We start from the raw sequence: 22582 nt of genomic DNA, 5'->3' as shown, positions 1-22582 counted from the left end.
AGAAAATAGTCTCCGCCTCTTAGTGAGAGGAGCAGCAGGTGTGTGCAGGAGTGGGTGACATTGTTGGTGGCCAGCTTTGTAGGCAATTTTCCATGTTCTAGACAAGATCATAGGAATGATGGTGAATGTTTCTGCCTTACTTCATTTTGGAATGTGAATTAATTTGAATTCCATAAAAAGTACAATGAATATGATAAGATTACATAGTTTTCTGCTGTTAATGTCTGTTTCAAATAGAACAGTTCTTTGCAAGGCAGTTGCCAAAGTTCAGGTTATCAACCAAACCAAACCTAAGGAGTCCCATGGGGCCTGTGGTATTTGCAGAACAAGTAGTTGCTTGAAGTGGCTGTTAAGATGTTAGGAACTATTCACCTCTCTTTTAAAATTTTCCCCAACTCACTGTTTTCTTGTGATCTTAAAATAGCAGGAGCTTGTATATATAGTTCCAGATTTCTATAATACAGACTTTTGAGAGACTGTACAGATTATCCTCTTTTCATTAAGTTTTTTAGGTGAGGCATAAGGATATTGTTTTTTAAGACATCTTCAGCTTCATAGAAAAAATCTTTTAAGAGGGAATAAGGTTGTAGAAGGAAAGATATACTCATAGCTAAGAATTCTAAATCAGGAAAGTATTTTCTCTTAAGATTTTTTTCAGCTATGAAATGATACTTTCTTCATTGTCTTTTGAGAGTGGCCGTAGAGTGGATCATTGGGCTTCATCGGAAGAATTCTTGATCATCTGTTACACTGTAAGGAATAAGCTTTCATAGAATTTCTGGAATGAGAGATAACTAGAGAGCTATTGCTCAGAGAAGGCTATGTGCTTAGACAGCCTTTAGTAAATCATGAGGATGATTGAGTATAGTTGTGGTTTCAAATATAGAAATGAATTCTTCACTCCGAGTTTTAGAACAATATCTTATTTGGCTGAAAGTTTCCTTCCTGCCTTCCTTTCTGAATAATAATTGATTTCACAGACATTTTCTGTGCTCTCTGTGTGGGGGACTGGATTAAAGGAGCCATCATTAAAAGAAAAGTTGGAACAGGTCCTTTATTTTCCAGGAGATTGTGATGTAACAGGGCAAATGAGATGTACACAGATAGTTGATATATAATACCAAGGTGGTGACACAGAAGTTAAAAATAAGGAGAGAACATTAGAAACAATAAGCTAAGCTGCCCAAACCTCATTTTTCACCCCTATAAAATAAATGTGGACTGATTCTCTTCCATTTCTAAAGTGCTGTAATTCTGAAATGCATATTTTGATTATTAGAGGCTTATACTTCTTTTATAAGATGTATCGGGTTCCATGTAATGATCTGAAAGATTTAGTACTGCATATTTTTGGCATGTTTTACCAACACTGTTTGTACACAGTTGTGAACACTTGTTCTATTATTCGTTAATGGAACACAGTAACGAAAGGGAAACAAAAGATTGTTTTGATCTTTGGTTAAACCAGAGTAGCTCAAGACCTTCATTTAGTGCTTTTCATACTAATGGTGAGACTAGCACAGCTGATCCCTGTTTACTGTAATAGAAAAAGAGAATGAATTTAAAATTGCAGAAGGAGGTATCTGGACAGTGAGGAGGAAATGTCTTCTTTTCTTTTAGCGGTCATCTCTACTCCTTTGGCAGCATCCATCGTTCTCTTTTGCTTTCCACCTCCTGAATGTTAGGTGTTCACATGGAAGCTGTTCATGTCCCATCTGTCTGTGAGCTCAGCAGTCTCTCAAAAGGTACTTCAGAAAGCAGAATCCCCGCCAGCCTTCCCTGCAGCCCACCTCTACCCCTGTTGGAGACAACCAAGCAGACTTCATGGATCATTGAGCTCCTCTCAACACTCCATTGCTCTCGTTAACCATGACGCATATGGCTTGAAACTGGTTAGCATTGTGATTGTGCTGAAGAGATTGAAGCTACAAGGAGTAAAAATGAACTGAAGGATTCTCATATTAGCTTGGTAGCTTGTTATGAACTGAAGACTTACAACTCTAGGGTGAGATTTCTTTTGTTTCTGCATCTCAGATTATGATTAACATAAAACTAGTTCTTTGAACTCATCAGCTAGGAAGAATTTATTATCATTATTTCAGGAAATGGTGATAAGTAATCTTGTGATATAAGTACTATTTATCTCATTGAGTTTAAAGGAGAGTGTATGTGAAAGTGTATGTTTAATCTGTGATGCAGGTTTATTCCTAATCTATGCAAATCTCCTTCCATACGTATATGGTAAGATGAAGTCTCAATTCTTGCTCTAGCCCCACCTTTGCCCCACCTTAGTTACAAAAAATACTAGTGTATCTCAGGAATTAAATATTCCTCTGTCCCTTGAAACTCAGTATATGAAAAACAACTCTTTTCCCTGTCTTTACTTGCATGTGTTTCTCCTCCTTTGCTCAATATTTTTATTGTACTACTAGCCTCTCATTTATCCAGCTTCATTCATATTTCTCTCTTCTTCCGCTATACCAAGTTATCTGCCAAACACTGTTCTACCTTTAAAATGTTTCTGGTATCAGCCTTCATTTATTCAGATATTCTTCCTGGAGTATTATAATAGTTTCCATCTAGGCTCTCTCCCTGGTCTCTTTTTATTAAGGCTTGTCACCACCGCCTAGCCTAACCTGTCTGGCCAACCTTGTTTTCCTCTATTTCTTTTCTGACCCCCATGCTTCAATCACTTAACACACCCCACACTTTCTTGTCATTATGCCATCGTTCCTGTTGTGCCCTTCGCTTTTGAATGTTCTTCTCTCTGCTGGATTCCACATATCCAGATCCTCCTCATCCTTCCAGAACAATTCATATATCACCTCTTCAGAAGAGGCTAATTTGACCTCTGCAATTGGAAGTAGTCTCTTCCTCCATCTGTCTGTTCCTTTTATTGAAAGTTATATCTCTTTCTGGTCCAGTTAGAATTGTTTACATGCATTTTATCTCCCTATTTAGATTGTAATTTTGAACTTAGGAGCTGTGGGTTTTCACCCTGTCCCCATAGAGCGGATGTAGTGCCTAAAGCAGTCCCTTATACTTAAGAAGGGCTCAGTAAAGCATCTGTCTAATGCACTGTTTTTAAAGAGTCTTCTTGTGCAGTTCAGATCCCTGATATTGTAGTGTGTAAAGAAGCTGCCTGTAGAGTATAGTGACCTTGGAATTACTATGAAGGCAACCTTGAGTTCTCTCCTTGATTATGAAGATTTCCAAATAAAAAGAATTTTTATTTCCATAAATGTGACATTTTCAAATAACTAATTTTTTAAAGAGGGGCTCACCTCTATTTTTCTTTTTCTTTTTTTAAATATTAGAGCTAGAAAATACTAGTATAAGGCAAAAACCAATCATAATTTTGGGGGGATTAATGTCATACTCCTTAGTATACTGCCTAAATATTTGTCATTGGAAACCAAATTTTAGATACTTGGTGCTTGCTTATTTCTAAGGTTGATATATCACCTGTTTTTATGAATGTTATCTTAATGCTAACTTTGCATGTATAAAATAGGAATAAGAATAATGACAACTTTGGCACAGGGTTATTTTGAGTATTAAATAGGCTAATTTACTTAAAGCACTTACACAGCACCCCACATATAAATGGTCAATAAAACTAAGCTATAATTACTTTTAGGAGTTTACAATTTGAGATTTCAGATTGTTGGTGGTATATAGACAGGTGTTGCTGCTGGTTTTTATGTTTTGAACTGTGCTGAGTAGTTTCCTAGGAATTAGTTTAGCCCTGAAATGTTATGTCAGCTGAGAATTTTGGTTTCTAGGTGACAGTACTGCAGTAGGAAGCAGGACCGGCTCTCTTGAGAGAAAAAAAGCTTCCAATGGGAATCCATAGTGGCTTTTTTGTTTTGTTATTATATTCTTTCCTCCCACCTCTCAGATTAAAATGATAGTCAATGTGAAGGAGAGAACAGAGAGCCTTTGCAAAAGGATCAGGAGCTACAGAACTTCAGAGAAACTGACTGCTTTAAAGATATGGGAGTTTTTGTTTTGTGAGCACACACTCAGTGGAAATGATAAACTCCCTAATAGGAAGGGAAAGCTGTATCAGACATAGGTGGCCGAGACGTGAATTCCCAGACTATCTATCTAACATCTCCCTCACTTAACAGTGGGGTAAACAGTGGACATAATGAGTAAAATATAGACGTAATAACATGGAGGAATTTCTTCTAGAGGGGTGTAAGTGGGACTGAATTAAAGGAGCCATAGACAATGGATACGTTTTTCCCTTTTGTAAAAGAGGAGCAAGCTTAACTTGGGGGCGAGAGCTGGTAGACTCATCAAGCTACAATGAGCAGAACTGTATGATGGCGGAGCTTCTTTCTAGGCTCACAACAAAGTCTGGGTGGTAGGACTTCTAGTTGAAATGGAGGGATGCAGTGATGTTTACAAAACAAAAACTGTGGATAAATGTTAGCATTATCTCCATTTTATAGGCCACATACACACACACACACACACACACACACACGCCTACCTACCTACACATCTCTTTCTTTCTCTCCTCCCGCCTCCACTTTCTCTCTCTCCCTACCACTCTCCATTTGTAGCCTTCCTATCCCAGTTGATGGTGGCTCCATCTTTCCAGTCGCTCAGGCCAAAATCATGGTAATCATCCTTGGCTCCTCTTTCATGCTCCATGTTCAATCTATCAGGAACGGAAATTCTGTAGACTTTATCTTCAGAATATAATAAGAATCAGATCACTTCTCGCCACTAACGTGACTTTCACCCTAGCGCCGGTCATCACCATCTGTCGTCTTTTGCCTGGATTACTACAGTATCTTGTTTTCTCTGCTTCTGCCTTACCCTCACTATAATCTGTTCTCAGTACATCAGCCAGACATCCCTTTTTTCCCCCACTTTTTGTAAAACATCACGTTTCTTAAGGTATAATTTACAAATAGTAAAATTCACTCTTTTGAGGTGTAGAGTCCTATGAATTTTGACAACAGTCTTGTACTGACCACCATAATCAAGAAATAGATTTTTATTGTCGCCAAAACTTCCCTCATGCTCTTTTGTAATCAGTCTCTTCTTTCCAGTGCCAGCCCCCACAATGAGCCTTTTTTCTTTCTTTAGTTATACCTTTTCTAGAATGTCATATAAATGAGATCTTTCATTTAGCATAAGGCATCTGAGATTCATTCACATTGCCATCTGTCAGCTGTTTGTATCTTTTTATTGCCGAGTAGTACTCCACAGTATAAAGACACCAAAATTTGTTTATCTATTCACTTGTTGATGGACTTTGGGATTAGTTCCAGTTTTTTGCAAATCTAGATAAAGCTGCTGCAACCATTCACATTCAGGATTTTGTGTGGATATATATTCTCATTTTTCTTAGGTCTTATTATGGTAATTTGTTTAACTTTATATGAAACTGCCAAACTGTTGTTAAAGTGTCTATACTATTTGCATTCCCACTGGCAATATTCGAAACTTCTAGTAGCTCATCTTCCTCATCAGCACTGTTACAGTCACTGTTCGATTCTTAATTTGAACCATCCTAATAGATATATAGTTGTATCGATTTTAGTTTTACTTTTCTTGATGACTAATAATGGTCGAGCATCTCTTTATGTATTTATTTGCCTGTGTTTTCTTTTTAGTGAAGTGTCTGTTTAGATCTTTCACTCGTTTTTTTTTTATGTTGGGTTGTCTGTTTTCTTACTGAGTTGGGAGAGTCATTTACATATTCTGATTAGCAGTCCTTTATCTGGTACATATCTGCAGAATTTTCTCCCAGTCCATGAGGCTTGTCTTTTCATTTTCTTGATAATGTCTTTCAAAGAGCAGAAGTTTTTATTTTGATGAAGCCCAGTTTGCCATTATTCTTTTATGATTTGTGTTTTGTATCTTAGGAAATCTTTATCTAACTTAATGTCACAAAGATTTTTCTCCTCTCTTTTCTTCTAGAAGCTTTATGAATTTCAGTTTATTTTTTATTTTTTTATTATTTATTATTATTTACGCCTGCAGCACCTGGTCTTCCTAGATGGTCTCGCATCCAAGTACTAACCAAGCCCGACCCTGCTTAGCTTCCGAGATCGGACATTGGGCTTGTTCAGGGTGGCACGGCCATAGACCATGGACCGTGGCTCCACTGGGGAGCGAACCCAGGACCTTCTGCATGTAAGGCAGACGTGCTAACTGCTACACTATGGAACCACATCCATGAATTTCAATTTATAATCCATTTTGGCTTAATTTTTGTATACAGTATGATATTTTTGTTTTTCATATGGATGTCCAGTTGTTCAGACACTATTGGTTGAAAAAAAGTATTCCTTGCCACATGGCATCTGTGTCAAAAATCAACCGATTTTAACTTTGGATTTCTGGAATCTATTCTGTTTCATAGAACAGCATGCATATTCTTCACCAGTACCACACTGTGAATACTGTACTTTTATAGTGAGTCTGAAATCAGTTCATGTGAATCCTACTACTTTGTTTCCCCCAGTATCATTTGGCTATTCTAGTTCCTTTCTTTCATAAAATTTTTAGAATTAACTTGTTGATTTCTACAGAAAGAAATTTTGTAGTTTTCAGTTTCATCAGTTTCTACTCTGTATTATTTCCTTCCTTCCTTCTTGCTTTGAGTTTAATTTGCTCTTTTTCTAGTTTCTTAAGGTGGAAGCTTAAATCATTGATTTTAAACCTTTTTTTTTTTCTGCTTTGGGAAATGCTGTTTAAGAGGGGTTTCTTTTTCTTTTTGAGTGATACTGAAGTTTGCCAAATTTTTTTTTTTTACTCGAGACATATATAATTTTATTAACCAGTGTTACCCTAATAAATTTTTTAAAAAGCAAATGAGTCATCTGGTGTTTTCTATCATTTTCTCATTTCTCTCCCACTGTTCACCCTATTTATCTTCCCTTTTTCCTTCCTATACCTTTTTTTGTTGAGGCTATCTCTGTGTCCTAGTATGTGGACAATCCTTGAGAATGTTCCATGTGTACTAGAGAAGAATGTATAAGCAGCTGTTTTGGGATGGAAGGCTCTGTAAATGTCAATTATGTCCAGTTGGTCTAATGTATCATTTAAGGATGTTATTTCCTTATTGATGTTTTGTTTGCATGATCTGTCCATATCTGACAGTGGGGTATTTAGGTCCCCTACTATGATAGTGTTTTAGTCTGTTTCTCCCTTTAGTTCTGTTAGTAATTGCTTTACATATTCGGGGCTCCCTAATTGGGAGCATAGATGCCAAATGTTTATATAGTGTAGGTATGCCTTTTCCTCAATATGTAATTCAGATAAAATCCAACTGAATAAATGGAGGGAATAAAATTGAAACAAAACATTAGCACTACAAAGTAGTAGTACAGGTAGAAGTGAAGGATGCCGGGACAAAGTAGCCCAATGGGAACACATACTCCAGTGGAAGATACAGAAGAGTTTAACCTCAACCTTAACGTTTCTTCCCCCACTTCTCTACTGAAAGCAGCCCCAAACCACTACAGTCACTTTACACAGTTTTGGGCCTCTGGAAAAAATGGGGGCCTAGGGCTGACCTTGATTTATCAGCTGGAAAATGACAAATAATTGTGTCTGCAGTCAGTCCTTGATTATTTTCACTTACAGAGGGCATCATTTACTTGGGAAATCCAAATGGTGGTTATTCATAGTAAACAGAGAATTTGAGAGCTTCTTGACTCAAACTGGATTTGAATCCAGGCTCTGTCACATACTAACTTTGTAAAGTTGAGCAAGATATGTCACCTCTTCAGTTTTTTGTTCCTTGTATATGTAAATTAGGGATAATAAAAGTTAATTATTTCCTAGGATGGTAATTAGAAATAACAAAATTATTCAGAATAAGCCAAATCTTTAGTAAATATTAGCTATTAACCCCTATAGAGTCATTATAATAATTGTCCTTACTCTTCTCATTTCACCATCCCCTAGCTGAAGAATTCATAGTGATTCTCATGAACAGTAAACTTGTTATTAACACTCCATCTACTAGGTAACTTCATTAAGAGCTTACTTTTGTGAGAGAGATGTTATTATCATCCTCATTTTACAAATGATGACATTGACAACTGGTAAGGTTTAAGTAATTTCTCCCATGATTACACAGTTGGCAAAAGACAGTCAGGATTTGAACCCAGGATGTCTGACTGCAGAACCAGTCTTAAAAGTACTGTACTATACCACCTCACAAAGCACTTCTCTGTCTACTCCACATGTTTCATTAACCCAGTTCTCATTTTATTAGGTGTTTATCCTCCTCAAGTCAAGCTAATTTGGTGCATTTCCATCTTCTTACCATTATATATGTCATCTCTTCTGCTTGAAATATGTCCCATTTTTCAGTCTTCTGAGAAACCTTCCACAGTTTACTTCATCCAACTCGATATCTTTCTTTGGCATTTTTGCCTGGCTGTTTCCATAGCACTTACTCATTATTCTTTAAAAGGAATTCAAGTGTGCCCTTTTGTGTATTAACTCAATATAAATTATTTTGTAACATGAATTTTATAAAGTAGATGATTCATTTTTCTTGAAACCAAGCTTTAAGGAAATTTCAACTTAAGATGCTTCTAAACCTGCTCTTTTCTTCGAATCTGTCATACCTTCTTCACTTCATTCTGAGTAACCAACTCTGCATCCTATTTTATGGAGAAGATTGAGACTTTCTGGCATGAGTACTTTCGTAAACCTCATCTCTACTTCAGCCCTTATTTCTTATCTGACCTTTCTGGTCTCAGTAGAGAAGGTGTTATTTCTTTAAAGCTAACTTCAGTTCGCTAAAATTTTACCCACATAATCATTGAAATTTGTTAAATCTCCTCTGGTTATCCTTAATCTTTCCTTCTCTGAGAACTTGTATTTTTCCTGTATTCTGAGCGGTGTAATTCTCCCCTTTCTTTATATAAACAAATTCACCCTGTTTATCTTTCACGTTACTATTTAATTTCATTCCAATTTTCTAGTGCTAGGCCTTCTCGGGCAATGATAGGAACTCACTACTTGCATTTTCTCTCTACTCACTCATCATTTTATTGAAACTGCTGTAGAAAATCACCTGTAATCTTTCTTGGTGAAAGCAAATGGCCCATTCTCAACTCTCATGCTCTTATGCTTGTGTTGAGAGGTAATATGGTATAATGCTTAGAAGTGTGGACCTTTGGAGTCATACTATGTTCACATTCTGTTTTTGATGCTTTCTCTCTGTGTAACTTTGGGCAAATTTCTTAACATCTCACTGCCCCAGTTTGCTCAGCATATGTTCTCAGCATTTAACTCCTCTTTGTGGCATCCTCAAATGATCTTTTTTTCTCAGGTGTAAGCTCTCCCTGTAGTAACTCCTAATTTCCAGTGTGCCAGCTGTTTGGGAAGAATGAAACCAAAGATTAAATGCTGAGCGTGGAAACATTTTACTATCTAAGAGTCAAGGCAGTCCAGCATAGAGTCCAGGCTCTGGGAGATGAGATTTAAGGGAAAGAAAAGTGAAATAGGGCTTTTAAAGTTAAAAGATAGCAGAACATCTCAGTTTCACATTAGGGAAGTGGAATGTCTGGGTCTTGCTGCTTGCTGGTGCTGTTTGGGCTTGTTGATTAGGTAAGCATTGGGCCATGTGAAGGTGGTCTGTGTCCAGAGGGTTCTGCCTTGGGTTGTGACTTCCAGCTGCCTCTGCTACATATATTGAGGTGCCTGAGTCAGGATTATGGTGCCCAGTCAGGTGCCCACCACCATTGTCATCAGGCTAAGTGGTCAGGTCAGTGTTTGTCATACTTGTAGAAATTTTGACCCTTGTCCCTCCTTTATTCCCATTGCTAAGTGTATCACTAGGTCTAATTGGTTCTTTCAAAATACAGTTTGTAACTGTATTACCTCCTGTTTCCACTTAACTAGTCTAGGCTTTATCATCCTGTGCCTGTAAGAGAACTGTTTGGTCTCTGATTCCAGTCTCTTCTGACCCTTCCATCTACACTGAATATTTCTACCTGGTTGATTTTCCAAAAATTTTGTAACAGAAGATATTTTTCCTGAATATTTCAGGTCTATTTTATTGCAAATTCAGTTCACTGAATTGGGGACTTCTGACAACTCCTTTTTCAGTGTATTACAGTCTTTTTTTTTTTTTTCAACCTAAATAACTAATTGGCTTGATTACAGTACAATTTTTCAATTGTTACTTTAATAAAACTTTATTATTTTGGATTTAACAAGTTAAAATTCAGTGAAAAATTTTCTGGATCAAACTGCCCTTTCCTTGGGTCTTTTTTAAAATGAGTTTAAGACTCTAGTAAATAAGATGTTCCACCTGTGTTACTAAATGTGACTGATTTAAGGTAGTGTTGTACAGGGAAGGACATACTATGGGAAAGGGACTGAAGGGTCTGTTTACCCTTTAGAGTTTGTTCAGCCCTATCTGCAAATATACTTTCTAAAAATGTGTTATAGTAGCCACTTAAACTTTTTATAGCTGCTTTTTCAAGTGAATTAGGGTATGGGAGTTTGCTCCTGTCTCCTATGTGTAAAATGTCAGTAACCAGAAAAATAACATTTACCGGCAAGTAGTGTTTAGCACTGAATCAAGATCTCATTTGATGTGATTATGTAACTAAATAAGTCTTTTTTTTTTTTTTTTTTTTTTTTTTACGCCTACAGCACCTAGTCTTTCTAGGTAGTCTCCCATTTAAGTACTAACCAAGCCCAACTCTACTTAGCTTCCGAGATCAGACAAGATCAGGTGTGTTCAAGGGTGTCATGGCCATAGACAATCAATCTTAAAGTACATACACAATTGTAATGTGGGTGCTTTTAAAAGTTTAAGAAAACCTTTATCTTTAAATTCGACTCTTTGAAAATCTATTACAGATGGGATCTTAAATTTAACTGTATAACATAAGCTTTTAGCTTTTGATTAAAAATAAAAAATATAGCCAAGTCAGAAATCACAAATAATTCTTTGTCTTTTTCTTAACATATCCACTAGGATCCTAAACACAAATTTTAAAAATTTGTGTTTTTAAAAAATTCAAATACAGAAATGTTAAATAGTCCCATTTTTAATAAAAAGTGGGATTATGTGATACATTGGTCTTCAACTTGCTTCTTCCTATAACATTCTTTTAAATCTTTTCATAGTGGGTGAATTATACAAAACGCAATGACTAGTAAAAAGAAAAAGGTTGATTCACCTCGCTATGTTTCAGTTTCTTCATCTGTAAAAAGGGAGATAATGTATAGCACTTAACACAGCACATGACTACTCAATAAAGGACTGTCGTTATTACTTAAAGAAGGGAGTCATCAGCTTTTATTGATGGTAATTGAAGACGTGACAATGGACAATATCACCCAGAGACCATGTGAGAACTGAAGACAGAGCCATGATGGCCAGAGGAGGAGACTAAGAGCATTGAGAGCCAGAGGGATAGGAAGAAATCCAGGAGAATATTGTAGAAGCTGGGATAAAATTGTTTCAAGAAAAGGAAGTGGCCGCTGTTGTCAGATCCTGCAAGGAGCCAGAGGGGGCACATTACGTAGATATTGACTGAAGTGTTTATCAGATGAAGTAAGAACAAGATTGTTGCTGATCTTAGGGAGAACATGTTCCATGGAATATTGAGGACAGAAGCCAGTTTGTGTCAAGAAATTACCAATGGAGACAACACATACAGCCCGAATCTCTAGAAGGTTTGATAGCCCTTTATGACCTAGCCTTATTAAACTTTTCTGGCCTTCCTTTCACTGCCCCCACCCAACATCCACTGACATTCTTCTCTGTCTCTCCCACATATGGTTCTCCCTCCCATCTCTTGAGTCTCTTGCTCTCTCCTCTTTAGCTCAACTGAACCTGCTTGAGTAGTATTTGTAATCTCCTAGTAGGCCACACTCTCATGTAGGCCTCCAAGCTGAACTCCTACACCTGTCCATGCCATGGCTTAATTTGGTAGCTTGTTTACTTCTTTGTCTCTTCATTAGACCATTCTTGATGGGTGGTAGGGGCTGGGTCTTTATCTTGGAATGCCAGAACCTAGCAGAGTATTAATTTAAATATAGTCATGTATGCAGTGATGTATAAGATAGGATGGAACAGTGACCAGAAGCAGTTATACCAGTTAGAACTTGTAGCAGACATTAAATATTGCAAGATAATGGGATGATCTGTTTGGTTTTAGATGTGTTGAATTTGGGGTGACCATAATTTATGCAGGTGGATGTACCCCATGGGCAGTAGAGATTCGTTGTTCAAATTGTCTGTGTTAGAAATTTTCCTGGTTCTGGGACATTCCTTTTGAACTACTATGGTTTATCTTGATAGAATAGAAGCACTGTGGCTTAAATCGTCAGACTCCTTTTTGCTTGTCCACAGAATGGATTTGTGGAGAGGTTAGCTACCAGGAAATAACTGTGAACCTGTAGCATCCATTTTTGTAAGTTATTGGAAAGTTTCTTCTTAAAGTCCAGATTTAGGGATTGTATGGATACTTTTAAGACTTTTTTCTAGAATTATTCCTAAAGCTATTATCAGCATTAAATGGCAGAGAATAATCTTTTAATGAGACTGATGCAGTGAAAATCAGTTTTTAAATGTTTTTAAAAACAATGCCCTTGGTTTAAAAAAAATATTTTTATTCTGGTAAAAGAAACATAAAATTTACCATTTGTAAGTATACAATTCAGTGGCATTAAGTATATTCACATAAGTTCTGCAGCCATCACCACTATCCATTTCCAGACCTTTTTCATCATCCTAAACAGAAACTTTTGTACCCATTAAATAATAACATCTCATTCCACCTCCTCCCAGCCTTAGCCATCTCTGTTCTACTTCCTGTCTCTATGAGTTGCGTATTCTAGTTCCCTTATATAAGCAAAATCATACACTATCTGTCCTTTTGTGTCTGGCTTATTTCATTTAGCATAATGTTTTCAGAGTTCATGTAAACATCTATCAGAATTTTCTTTTTTAAAGCTGCATAAAATTCATTTTCATGTGTATACCACATTTTGTTTATCCATTCATCCATTGATGGACAATTTGGTTGCTTCCACCATTAGTCTGTTGTGAATAATGCTGTGAACCTAAGTATACAAGTAACTATTCAAGTCCCTGCTTTCAATTGTTCGAGGTGTGTACCTAGGCCTAAGTTTTACGGGCATATATCCTGAGAGAACATTAGACATTCAGAAGCAGTTACTTTATGAAACAGTAATCCTGACCAGAATGTTAACACAAATTTTTGCAAGTTTTTAAGGAAATTTATTTATTTTAAGTTCTAAAGCAAACTTGGATAGCGATACAAAAATGTCTTCAAAATCTGCATTATAATTTTCTTTTCTGAAAATGAGTCCCTTGGTCAAATGAAAATACGCAAAAGCACTTTATTCTAGCTTATACCTATATCTACTTTGAGGAAACCAATTGCCTAGTTTTTCCCTTGCCTTATAAATATTTCTGGTACAGCCAGTATAGGGCTATATCTGGCTGCTGGTGTTTTAACACAGGAGTCACAGTTGTGTTATGCTGGTCGTATGCTCAAATCACCAAAAAATGCACATGCTTTTGAAATTGTTATGTGATGACCTATCTAAGAGAGTAATTCACAGGAAAGAATTCAAGCATATTGCCATGGAAGCCTTCAGTATGGAGTCTTCTTTCTGTTTTATCAACCCCCCTGCCAATTCTTTTTATCTGTCATAGGCAACTAAAATATGTCTGAAAACAAAATGACTCCAGATCACCTTTACTTCTTTGGAAACTTAATACCTTCTTTTCATAGGAATTTGCTCCGTCATCAGATTTTCTATCGCTGATGGAAGTAGTTAATTTTTCACTCAATTTGCTTGGTAAAATGTAAAGTATTAACATATGGTGCATCCCATATATATGTTCTTTCCTAAAGTATTTGGTGCTAATGGAGGGATATAAAGAATGAAGATTCTTCCTTTCTAATCCAAAAATATTTTGATATTAGAAATCCACCCCATCTTCATGATGACTCAGAGATGTTCATGACTATTGCCAGCCTATACACACACATACCCCTCTGTGCAAAATAAGAAATAGTGCTTCCCTGGCCATAAATGTTACCTTTGTGAAAGGAAAAGGTGCCCTTCCTACCACGTAGCTGCATCCACCCCTGGGACACAAGACTCTGCTCACCAAGCTGTGTGCCTAGTATGGAGAGGCATCCCTGGGAGGAAAGGGCAGGTTGTATTTTATTACTCGCTGGCCCTCTTGGCCAGGCGCCCTTGTGTAGCAGCAGCTAAAGTCAGCAAACCTTTTCTGTATAGGTCTAAATAGTAAATATTTTGGGCTTTGTGAGCTATATTGTCTCTCTCACAGCTACTCAGCTTTGCCATTGAAGCATTAGAAGCAGCCGTAGACAGACAATACCTGAATGAATGAGCTCGGCTGTGTTTCTTGGAATAGCAGTCAGACATAATTTGCCCACTCCTGATATGAGGCAACCCATAGCACTTCTGTGACACTTTATTTCTCTATTAAAACATTACATTCTGCCACCTCGTATGTATGATGTCTTTCTTACCAGATTGTAACCTTCTGTCTCACATTTTGTATCTTATACCTAAAGATTAAATTTGTTGTTAAAATTTTATTTGATAAGATCTCTATTCCATTTTTAAGCTTATGTATTTGTTTTTTCCCTTAGACAATGTAGAAGAGTTATTGTGGACATTTTACTAGACAAATATTTTAGATAAAAATTAAAATTTCTATTTCACCATATTCTACCATGAAGGGAAAGAGTGCAGCATTTCTTAGGCCTGGAATAAAAATAATTTTCTTCATATTATATTTGAATCCCAAAATCTTGCATAGCAAAAAAAATCGTAATTACCTCTTAGTGTTTGTGATATGTTAGAATTGCATGCAAGAAAATGCTAGCCGTTTGTATAGCCGGGGCTTATGAGTAAATGTATAAGGCAGCAGTTCTCAAAGTGTGGCCAGGGGATCCCTGGGGGTTCCTCATATCCTTTCAGGGGGTCACAGTCAAACTATTTTCATAATGCTGCTGAAGTTATTTGCTTTTTCATTTTGACATTTTCTTATGGTGAAAAGCAGGGTGTACTGTAACCTGAATCAAGGCAGTGGCACCAAACTGTTCTAGTAATCATTGTATTCTTCACCACCATTCAAAGGCGGGGGTGGGGGTGGGTGGACAGTTGCACTTAGAAAAGCAGTGAAAATTAATTTTATTAAATCTCAACCCTTGAGCACACATTTTAATGATAAAATGGAAGGTTCTCTTTAAGCACCTGCTAAGGTACCATTGGTTTTCTTGAGAAAATCGCTCGTGCAGTCATTTGAGATGCTAGCTGGACTAGCTACTTTTGTCTTGGAATACCATTTTTACTTGAAGAATGACTAGTGGACAAACTAGAGTTATTAACACTTGGATGTTTGGCAGATAGTTTCTCAAAACGGAGTAAATAAGAGTAAAGTCAGTCAAGAAAAAATGTTTTGCCAATGATAAAATTTGAGTAATTAAAGTGAAAATTAGAATTTTGGAAAATTTGGATTTGTTGTCATTAGCCTCAGGAATGATATTAACAAATGTGGATTTTCCAAATATTGTATAATGAAATGTGACATCTGGAATAGCTACATAATTCAGTGAACCAATATCTTCCAAATAATCAGTGTGTGCCATTGCAAAATCACAGATAAAAGAGCCATTCTAAGTATAGCATAGTCAATTGGATTTTAATGTAATGTAGTTTTTAAAAATCACTGATACAGTTTCAGATTCTGCATTGCAACTGGCTTTCAAGAAATTACATGTTGAATTTTAGTGTAGTATCAAAGAAGAATATCCTCAGTTATCTGAAAAGGTTACTAAAATACCCTTCCTTTCTCCAACTACCCATCTGCGTAAGGCTATATTTTTTTTCCCCTGGTAGAGTTCAACCAAAGCACATATGGCAACAGATTGAATGAATTGAAAAAGCAGATATCAGAATCTGGCTATCTTTATTTAAGCCAGACGTAACAGAGGTTTGCTAAAATGTAAAAGAATGCCCCTTGTCTCACTAAATTCTTCTATTTTGGAAAATAGTTATCTTTTCCTTAAAAAGTTATTGTAATGGTTTTATTGTATTTAAATGAATTAGTGAATAAATATTTTGATTTCTAATATAAATATCATAGTTATAACCCAAAGGAACAAAAACTCTTAGGGGTCGGTCCTCTGTTTTAAGAGTGTAAATAGTCTCAAGACCAGAAAGTTTGCCAAATGCTGGTCTAGGGCAATGTCTGTGCAGGGCTGGACAGTAGTTGCTTGGTTTGTTGGGTGGACAAGAATGCTTTCATTGTATAGCTGGAAGGCTGACACATAGAACACGTTATAGAACAGTACTCTCTGTGTCTTAGTTTGGCATGATTTTTAGCAGGATATGTGTTATAAGCACTTGCTGGTAAAGCAGCTAGAAATAGATGTTTGATTTTAAAGCAGTTACTAAAATCCAGCATGGTTCTAAAAATCTTAGGATGCAGAATATAATCTTGTATATGAGAGAAATTTCTGGTAGCTCTTTGTCCTCGTTCTGTTAAGGCCTAGGGGAATGTAGTTAAAGAAGTTAGGTTTTCATAATGACCATATAAAATATTTCAACAGCTGACCTATACAAATATATCACTTAGCAAAGTCTTCAAGTCTGTTTTTAGTACATTTGGCTAACCTGATTTTGGCATGTCTCAAATGCGTGTATTTAGCTTCTTTTTGCACTTTAGTAAGAATTCTTTTATTTTAGAGTGGAGACTAGTTCCTGTTTTTAAGTGTGCCCAGAATAACTGGAAACAGGAGAGCCTGAGAGAGGATCCGTTTCTGTTGATGGCTTTAGTAGAGTCTGAAGTGTAGGATAGGGAGAGGCTGTGAAATAAACACTGGGCTTTGATTTCCTAAAATTGGCCAGACTGTCCACCCTTTTTTCCTTAAGATACTTTTCCCTCCCTGCCTACCTTATTCTATTGTTACCCCAGAGCACAAACCTTAATTTCTGTAGTAAAATTCTAGGATTTCTTTGTACTTCTAAAGTGCTGATGAATCTTCAGTTCTTTGTGTGAGCAAAGAGCATATTAGAGAGAAATATGGGCAAGGCCTTCTTACCATCATTATTAGCAGTGAAAACCTTCAGATATTTTTGAAATAGCCTTATGCTTATTTTTATGGGCTTGTAAAGTAGTTGAAAAGTGAGCCTACTTCAGGAGACCAAGGGCATAAACAAATATTGGACAAAGCAACCCGTTTGACAAAGGGGGAAAAAAAAAAAAGCTCGTGGGTTAGACCCTGCGGCTGGACAAATTTTTTAATAAGTGACCCAAGAGAAGAATTGCCCCTGGGTTGATTAAACCAACCAGAGATTACCTTCATCTCTCTCTGCTGGTATAATGTAGGCTTTACATAAACCACTTTTAAACCTGTAAATATTGGGTGATTAAAAGAAGAAAAGTGATAAGTTTTCAATAGCCTGGAAACAGTGTCATCTTTGTCAGTGCTAATTTACCTATAACATGCCAGTGATCAGCCAAATGAAAGACAGTTATCTGTGATAGGATATTTATAGTAATATTTCTAGTTTTTTGGAGGAAAAAGACAATGTAAAAACCTAGAATCTTGAAAATAAAAGTTGGGCCTTCAGATTCATCTAGGCAGGCCAAAAGAGAATTTTCTAGAGACAAGAAAGATGGAAAGGCTTGCCCAGGGAAGATCCAACGGCTGGTGATGGTATAATTAAAGATAGGAGAGTTCTTGAGTTTGTCAGCTAGCTTGGGGCAGATGATGAAGTCATTTTGGAAGACTCTGGAGTTGGATTCACCTTGTTCAAAACTGTACCTGGCTCCTCATCTCAGAAATGGTGATAATCACAGAGGTCCACAGTCCCCAAACACAAAATTCTGAAAAACCCGGAGTTATTTCTGTTACTCATTTGGAAGCAAAACCTGGCAAAACCTGACATAATCTTTATCTTAGTGTGACTATTCATGTGTTTCACTATAGAAATATTAATATTTGATTATAGAGTACTGCTCCTGACTCCAGTTGGGGGTGTTTTGTTTTATAAAATCCAAAAAATTCTGAATTCAGGAATATCAGTTCTCAAGGTATTTTTTTGAATAAGGGGTTGTGGACATGTAGGACTTACTTCATAGAATGGTTATAAGAATTAAATGTTCAGTAAAATCTTAAATGTTGTTGCCGTTGCCACCAATAAAATCTCAGAACTCTAGTTTTTAAATATTTACTCGACCCCTCCCCCGTGCAGTCAAAAATCCATATATAACTTTAGATTCCCCAAAAACTTAAGTTGTTCCTCAGCATCTGTGGGGGATTGGTTCTGGTACCCCCTGTAGATAGCAAAATCCATAAATGCCCAAGTCCTTTATGCACGCAGTAGAACAGTGCGTACATAAAACAATAATATGTGGTGGGTTCCCAACCACGGATTGAAAATACGTACTGTTTTTGACCCGCAGATTTGCAATCCACAGCTACAGAGGGCTGGCTATATATTTACTGAAAAAAATTGCATATACATGGGTACACAGTTCAAACCTACTTTGTTCAAAGGTCTGCTACTATCTACAGAAGTATATCAGTGCAGTCACTAGAACTTTATGCAGTGATGGAAAAGTTCTTTATCTGGCCATCCACTACAGTAGCCACCAGCTATTGGGCACTTGAAATTTAACTAGTGCAACTGTGAGGAACTGAATTTTTAATTTAATTTAAATAGGCACATGAGGCTAGTGGCTGCCATAGTGGATAGCATAGCTCTATATAAATCATTTGAGTTCATATTCGATTCAGACTTTACTTTTGCTGTTTTTATAATTGTCTTTTTTTCAAGTTAAGATACAGCATGAGCCTGCGCATGATTTATTGGCTAGTTAAGATAGCTAGTGTGAGAGGAAAACGTGTGTTTCTAAATACATCCTAGGCTTATCACCAGCTTATAATAGTTCCTTCTGTCTCCTGGGCTTTTAAAAGACTTAATAGTAAAGCATACATATTTCTACTTGAACTTGACACAGGCAGCCTCTATTGAAATCAACATAACTGATTCATAAAATACATCTATGCCAAGGAATCCCTAAACTTAGAGAATTTAAGTTCCCTGGCAGAAAGTTTCCTGGTAAATTTTTCCCATAGGAAAACTTCATCGTAAAGTTGTTTTAGGATAGCAAAATAGTCTATCACGTTCAGTGTTAGTAACAAAATGTGCTAATATGTTCACATTTGTTAAGCAGATGTTATTTTCCAAAAATGATTTCTATACATATTTAAAATGTAATATATACGATATCAATGTTATTATAATTCCTCTAGGCTAGGTAGGAGTTATTAGGGTACATATGCCAAAGTTTAAAATGCGGTTCTTCCTCATCTTATTTTCATAGTTTTGAATTTTCAGTATCATGTTGTGGTTGTTATCTTTACCTGTGGGATTCTATGGTTTGCCTTTGCTAAAAAGGCAATAGAAATGTTCCTTTTTTCACTACATCTTAAATTGACTAAAAAGAGAGGCATGAGCAAAGGCATCCATTTGTTTCTACTGAGGTTAAAAAACACAAATCTGCCCTCCTAATTCAGAAGGTTAAGTTAGATGAAAAAATGGTAAAACATCGGTAGATACTGCTGTTGTTAATACAAAAATGAGAATTACTAGACAATGTTCATGTGGTTAAAAGTTGTGTTCATTGAACCTAGAAGATTTCTCTTAGTAAAAAGAAGAGTGCATTCTATATATTGTCAAGTTTCCCATGTCTTAATTTGATAGCAAAAGGTCAATAAGGTAAGGCAATAGAAAAGAATAGCACCTGATACATAGTTGAGTTTAAGAGAAGAGCAAGTTATAGAAGAACAGGCACGTTTCCATTTTTAGATGTGTTCTGTACACACGAATTATATGGAAGGATGCATACACTACATTGTAAAGTGTTTGCTCCTAGGGACCAGGAATGCAGAGGGAGGAGGCACTTGCACTTTTGTTTTATATACTTACTATTTGAATTTTTACAATGAACATTAATTATTTTTTTAATTTTTAAAAGAAAATTGATAGGTTTTTAAAAATGCAAATCAACTAAAATTAATTTTAATCCATGTTCTGTATTTTTAAGTTCTTTTTGTTAAAAGGCGCTTTTTTGGGGGGTAAAATCTCTGTACTGTTAGAATTAAAAATATATGAAATTTCAGGTAATACCATGAAATAAGTTCCGACTTCTAATTATGTGATATTCGGTACAGTTTGGAATATTGTAAAAACTTTTTAAAAATTATTATAAATTATAAAATACCATGGAGTATATTAGACAGCTTTAGCCAAATTTTGCATATATTTGAAAAATAAAACCAAAAAAAACCTGTTTAGTCAAAAGAAACTGTTAAACATCATTTTTCCTGAAACCATGCATTTAGTTCTGCAGTCAGTAACCTGCTTATTGCCAGGAGAGGAGACCTGCTAGCCCGATCAGCCTGTTCATAAGGTATTTTGCACATAGTCAAGCCTCACCTTGAAAAACAGACTGAGGAAAGTCAGTGCTACAATATGATCGGCCACTCAGGCTAGAGGAGGAGCTGGTTTCACAAAAATTCAGCTCAGACTTCTAGAAGTCTTAAGCCATGAATCTCCAGAGAGACTCCATTGATTTGAGCGATGTTGCAAAAGGAATAAACGCTAGTATCAGACCTTTAAGACACACTGAGTTTGGGAAATTTAATCTACCTTTTAGGTAATGACAATATGCTTCAGAATACAAAGGGTACAGAAAAGCCAAGTCATTCAAGTAAAACACCAGCAAAAGTTCCTCAGGGGGAAAAAAAGGCTGCTTATGCTTTTTTATAGCTCTAGAGTCTGGGAAAAAAATTTTAATTGCTTTTTAAAATGCCTACTAGCCCTTAATCATACGAAAAGCTGCTCAATCTCACTTTTAATTAAAAAATTTTAATTACATCAGAAAATTAATGCAAATGGAAACCATATTGAGATACCAATTTTCATCTGTCAGATTGGTAAAAATTTAAAAGTAGACATTGCTCACTGTTGACAAGACTTTGGAAAACAAGAATTCTAATCCATTACTGGTGAGAGTCCAAAATGATTTAACCTCTCCAGAGGGCAGTTTGGCAACATCTGTCAAATTGCAAGTGCATTTTCTCTCCAATGCAGCAATCTCAATTTTAAGAACTTTATTCCACACGGATGTGTCATTTCATGTGTGTGCAATGCAGGTAAATTTATAAGCCTCTTTATTACAGAATTGTAACAGAATTTCAGAAACAACCAGGAGCCACCTAAAAATGATTTGTTAAAAAACAAAACAAAACCCTGGTGTATCCACACAGGGGAATACTATGTAGATATTTAAAGAAAAATTAAAAGAAAAGAAAGTTCCCCACATATTGATAGAGGAAAATCTCTAGGCTATATTGTAAAAGGGGGGAAGGGAGTACGGAGCTGTGCATTTAATATTCTACCTTTTATATAAGAAATGGTGAGAAATTACATATGCTTATATATTCCAGAAGGCTATAAAGAAACTAATAAGAGTTGGTTATTTAAAGAAGATGGGGTGGAGTGTGGTACTAGATGGGAGTGAGACTTCTCAACGTGTACCTTTTTTACATACTGTTGATTTTTGAATATATGACCCATTCCAAAAAATTTTTTTTTAATTTTAAGAAAATATTTCTAAAGAGAGGTCATTTGTTTTCAGATTTTTGAAAGATATGTGCAAAGAATGTATCAGAGCAAGAAACATAAAGATAAATTGATTGGATTAATTTTCCTAGTGTATGAAATATAGTGTCTCAGGTATCTCTTTGTGAGTAAGCCCTGTCTATGTCATCTGGTTGTCCAAAAGGACACACCAGCCCACCACAGCCGCATGCTGGACAGGGACTAGTGGAGAAGCTAGCATGGCCGCCCTGTCTCCTGCCTTCCCATTCCCTGCACTGCCTGAAGCTTCAGGACAGGATGGCTGTGGGGTGTTGTGAGACAGAATTCATGACCCAGAACATACATTCCAGTATTCATCTGCTTCTTGTGCTTTTAATTGCCTTACCATCTCAAAGATTTTGCAGTGTAAATGGTCTTGCTTTTTAAAAAAAACTTTATTGTGTAAGTTTTCAAAATAACAAAAGCAGAAGAGTATAATAAACTCCCATGGACCTATCATTCCAGCTTCAATAATTAAAAATAATATTGCCTTCTTTTTTACAACTATCCCTCTTATGTTCTTCCACTCTCTGAATATTTTAAAGCAAACTTTAAGTCATATTATTTCACCCGTAAATACTTGTTATATATCTCTATTAAGACCAAAAATGACATTATAGACCACAGCACCTTATCTTGACATTTCATTATGTATCCTGTTTTTTTTAGAAAGATTAATAGAAACTTCTATATTCTCTGCCTTTCTTGCTTCACTGGGTTAATTTCTAGTCAGCATACAAAAAAGGTTGAGTATCTCCTATCTTTAAAAACATGTGAGACCTCCTTTATCCTTAATTATATTCCCCTCCAACTACTTTTCTCTTCCCTATACTTTTCAAAAAGTTAT

The 22582-nt window shown here is 36.1% G+C and overlaps 1 protein-coding gene across 3 annotated transcripts in view; it reads left to right on the top strand.

Moving 5' to 3' along the window:
* SPPL3 (signal peptide peptidase like 3) overlaps positions 1–22582 on the top strand; it is a 101074-nt gene that overhangs the window by 42455 nt on the left and 36037 nt on the right. Inside the window, exon 1 of one of the 3 annotated variants that reach the window (XM_039868342.1) lies at positions 11633–11682. The exons of the other annotated variants lie outside the window; for them this stretch is intronic. Within the exon in view, the coding sequence (XP_039724276.1) occupies positions 11648–11682 (35 nt within the window). The 5' untranslated portion in view covers positions 11633–11647. Of the gene's footprint in view, positions 1–11632; positions 11683–22582 lie in introns of those variants that run through there. 3 annotated transcript variants of the gene reach the window in all.

The sequence above is a fragment of the Pteropus medius genome, unplaced genomic scaffold (assembly GCF_902729225.1).
Source record: "Pteropus medius unplaced genomic scaffold, Ma_sr-lr_union100, whole genome shotgun sequence".
Lineage (NCBI taxonomy): Eukaryota > Metazoa > Chordata > Mammalia > Chiroptera > Pteropodidae > Pteropus > Pteropus medius.
This window is presented reverse-complemented; position numbering and strand designations above follow the sequence as displayed.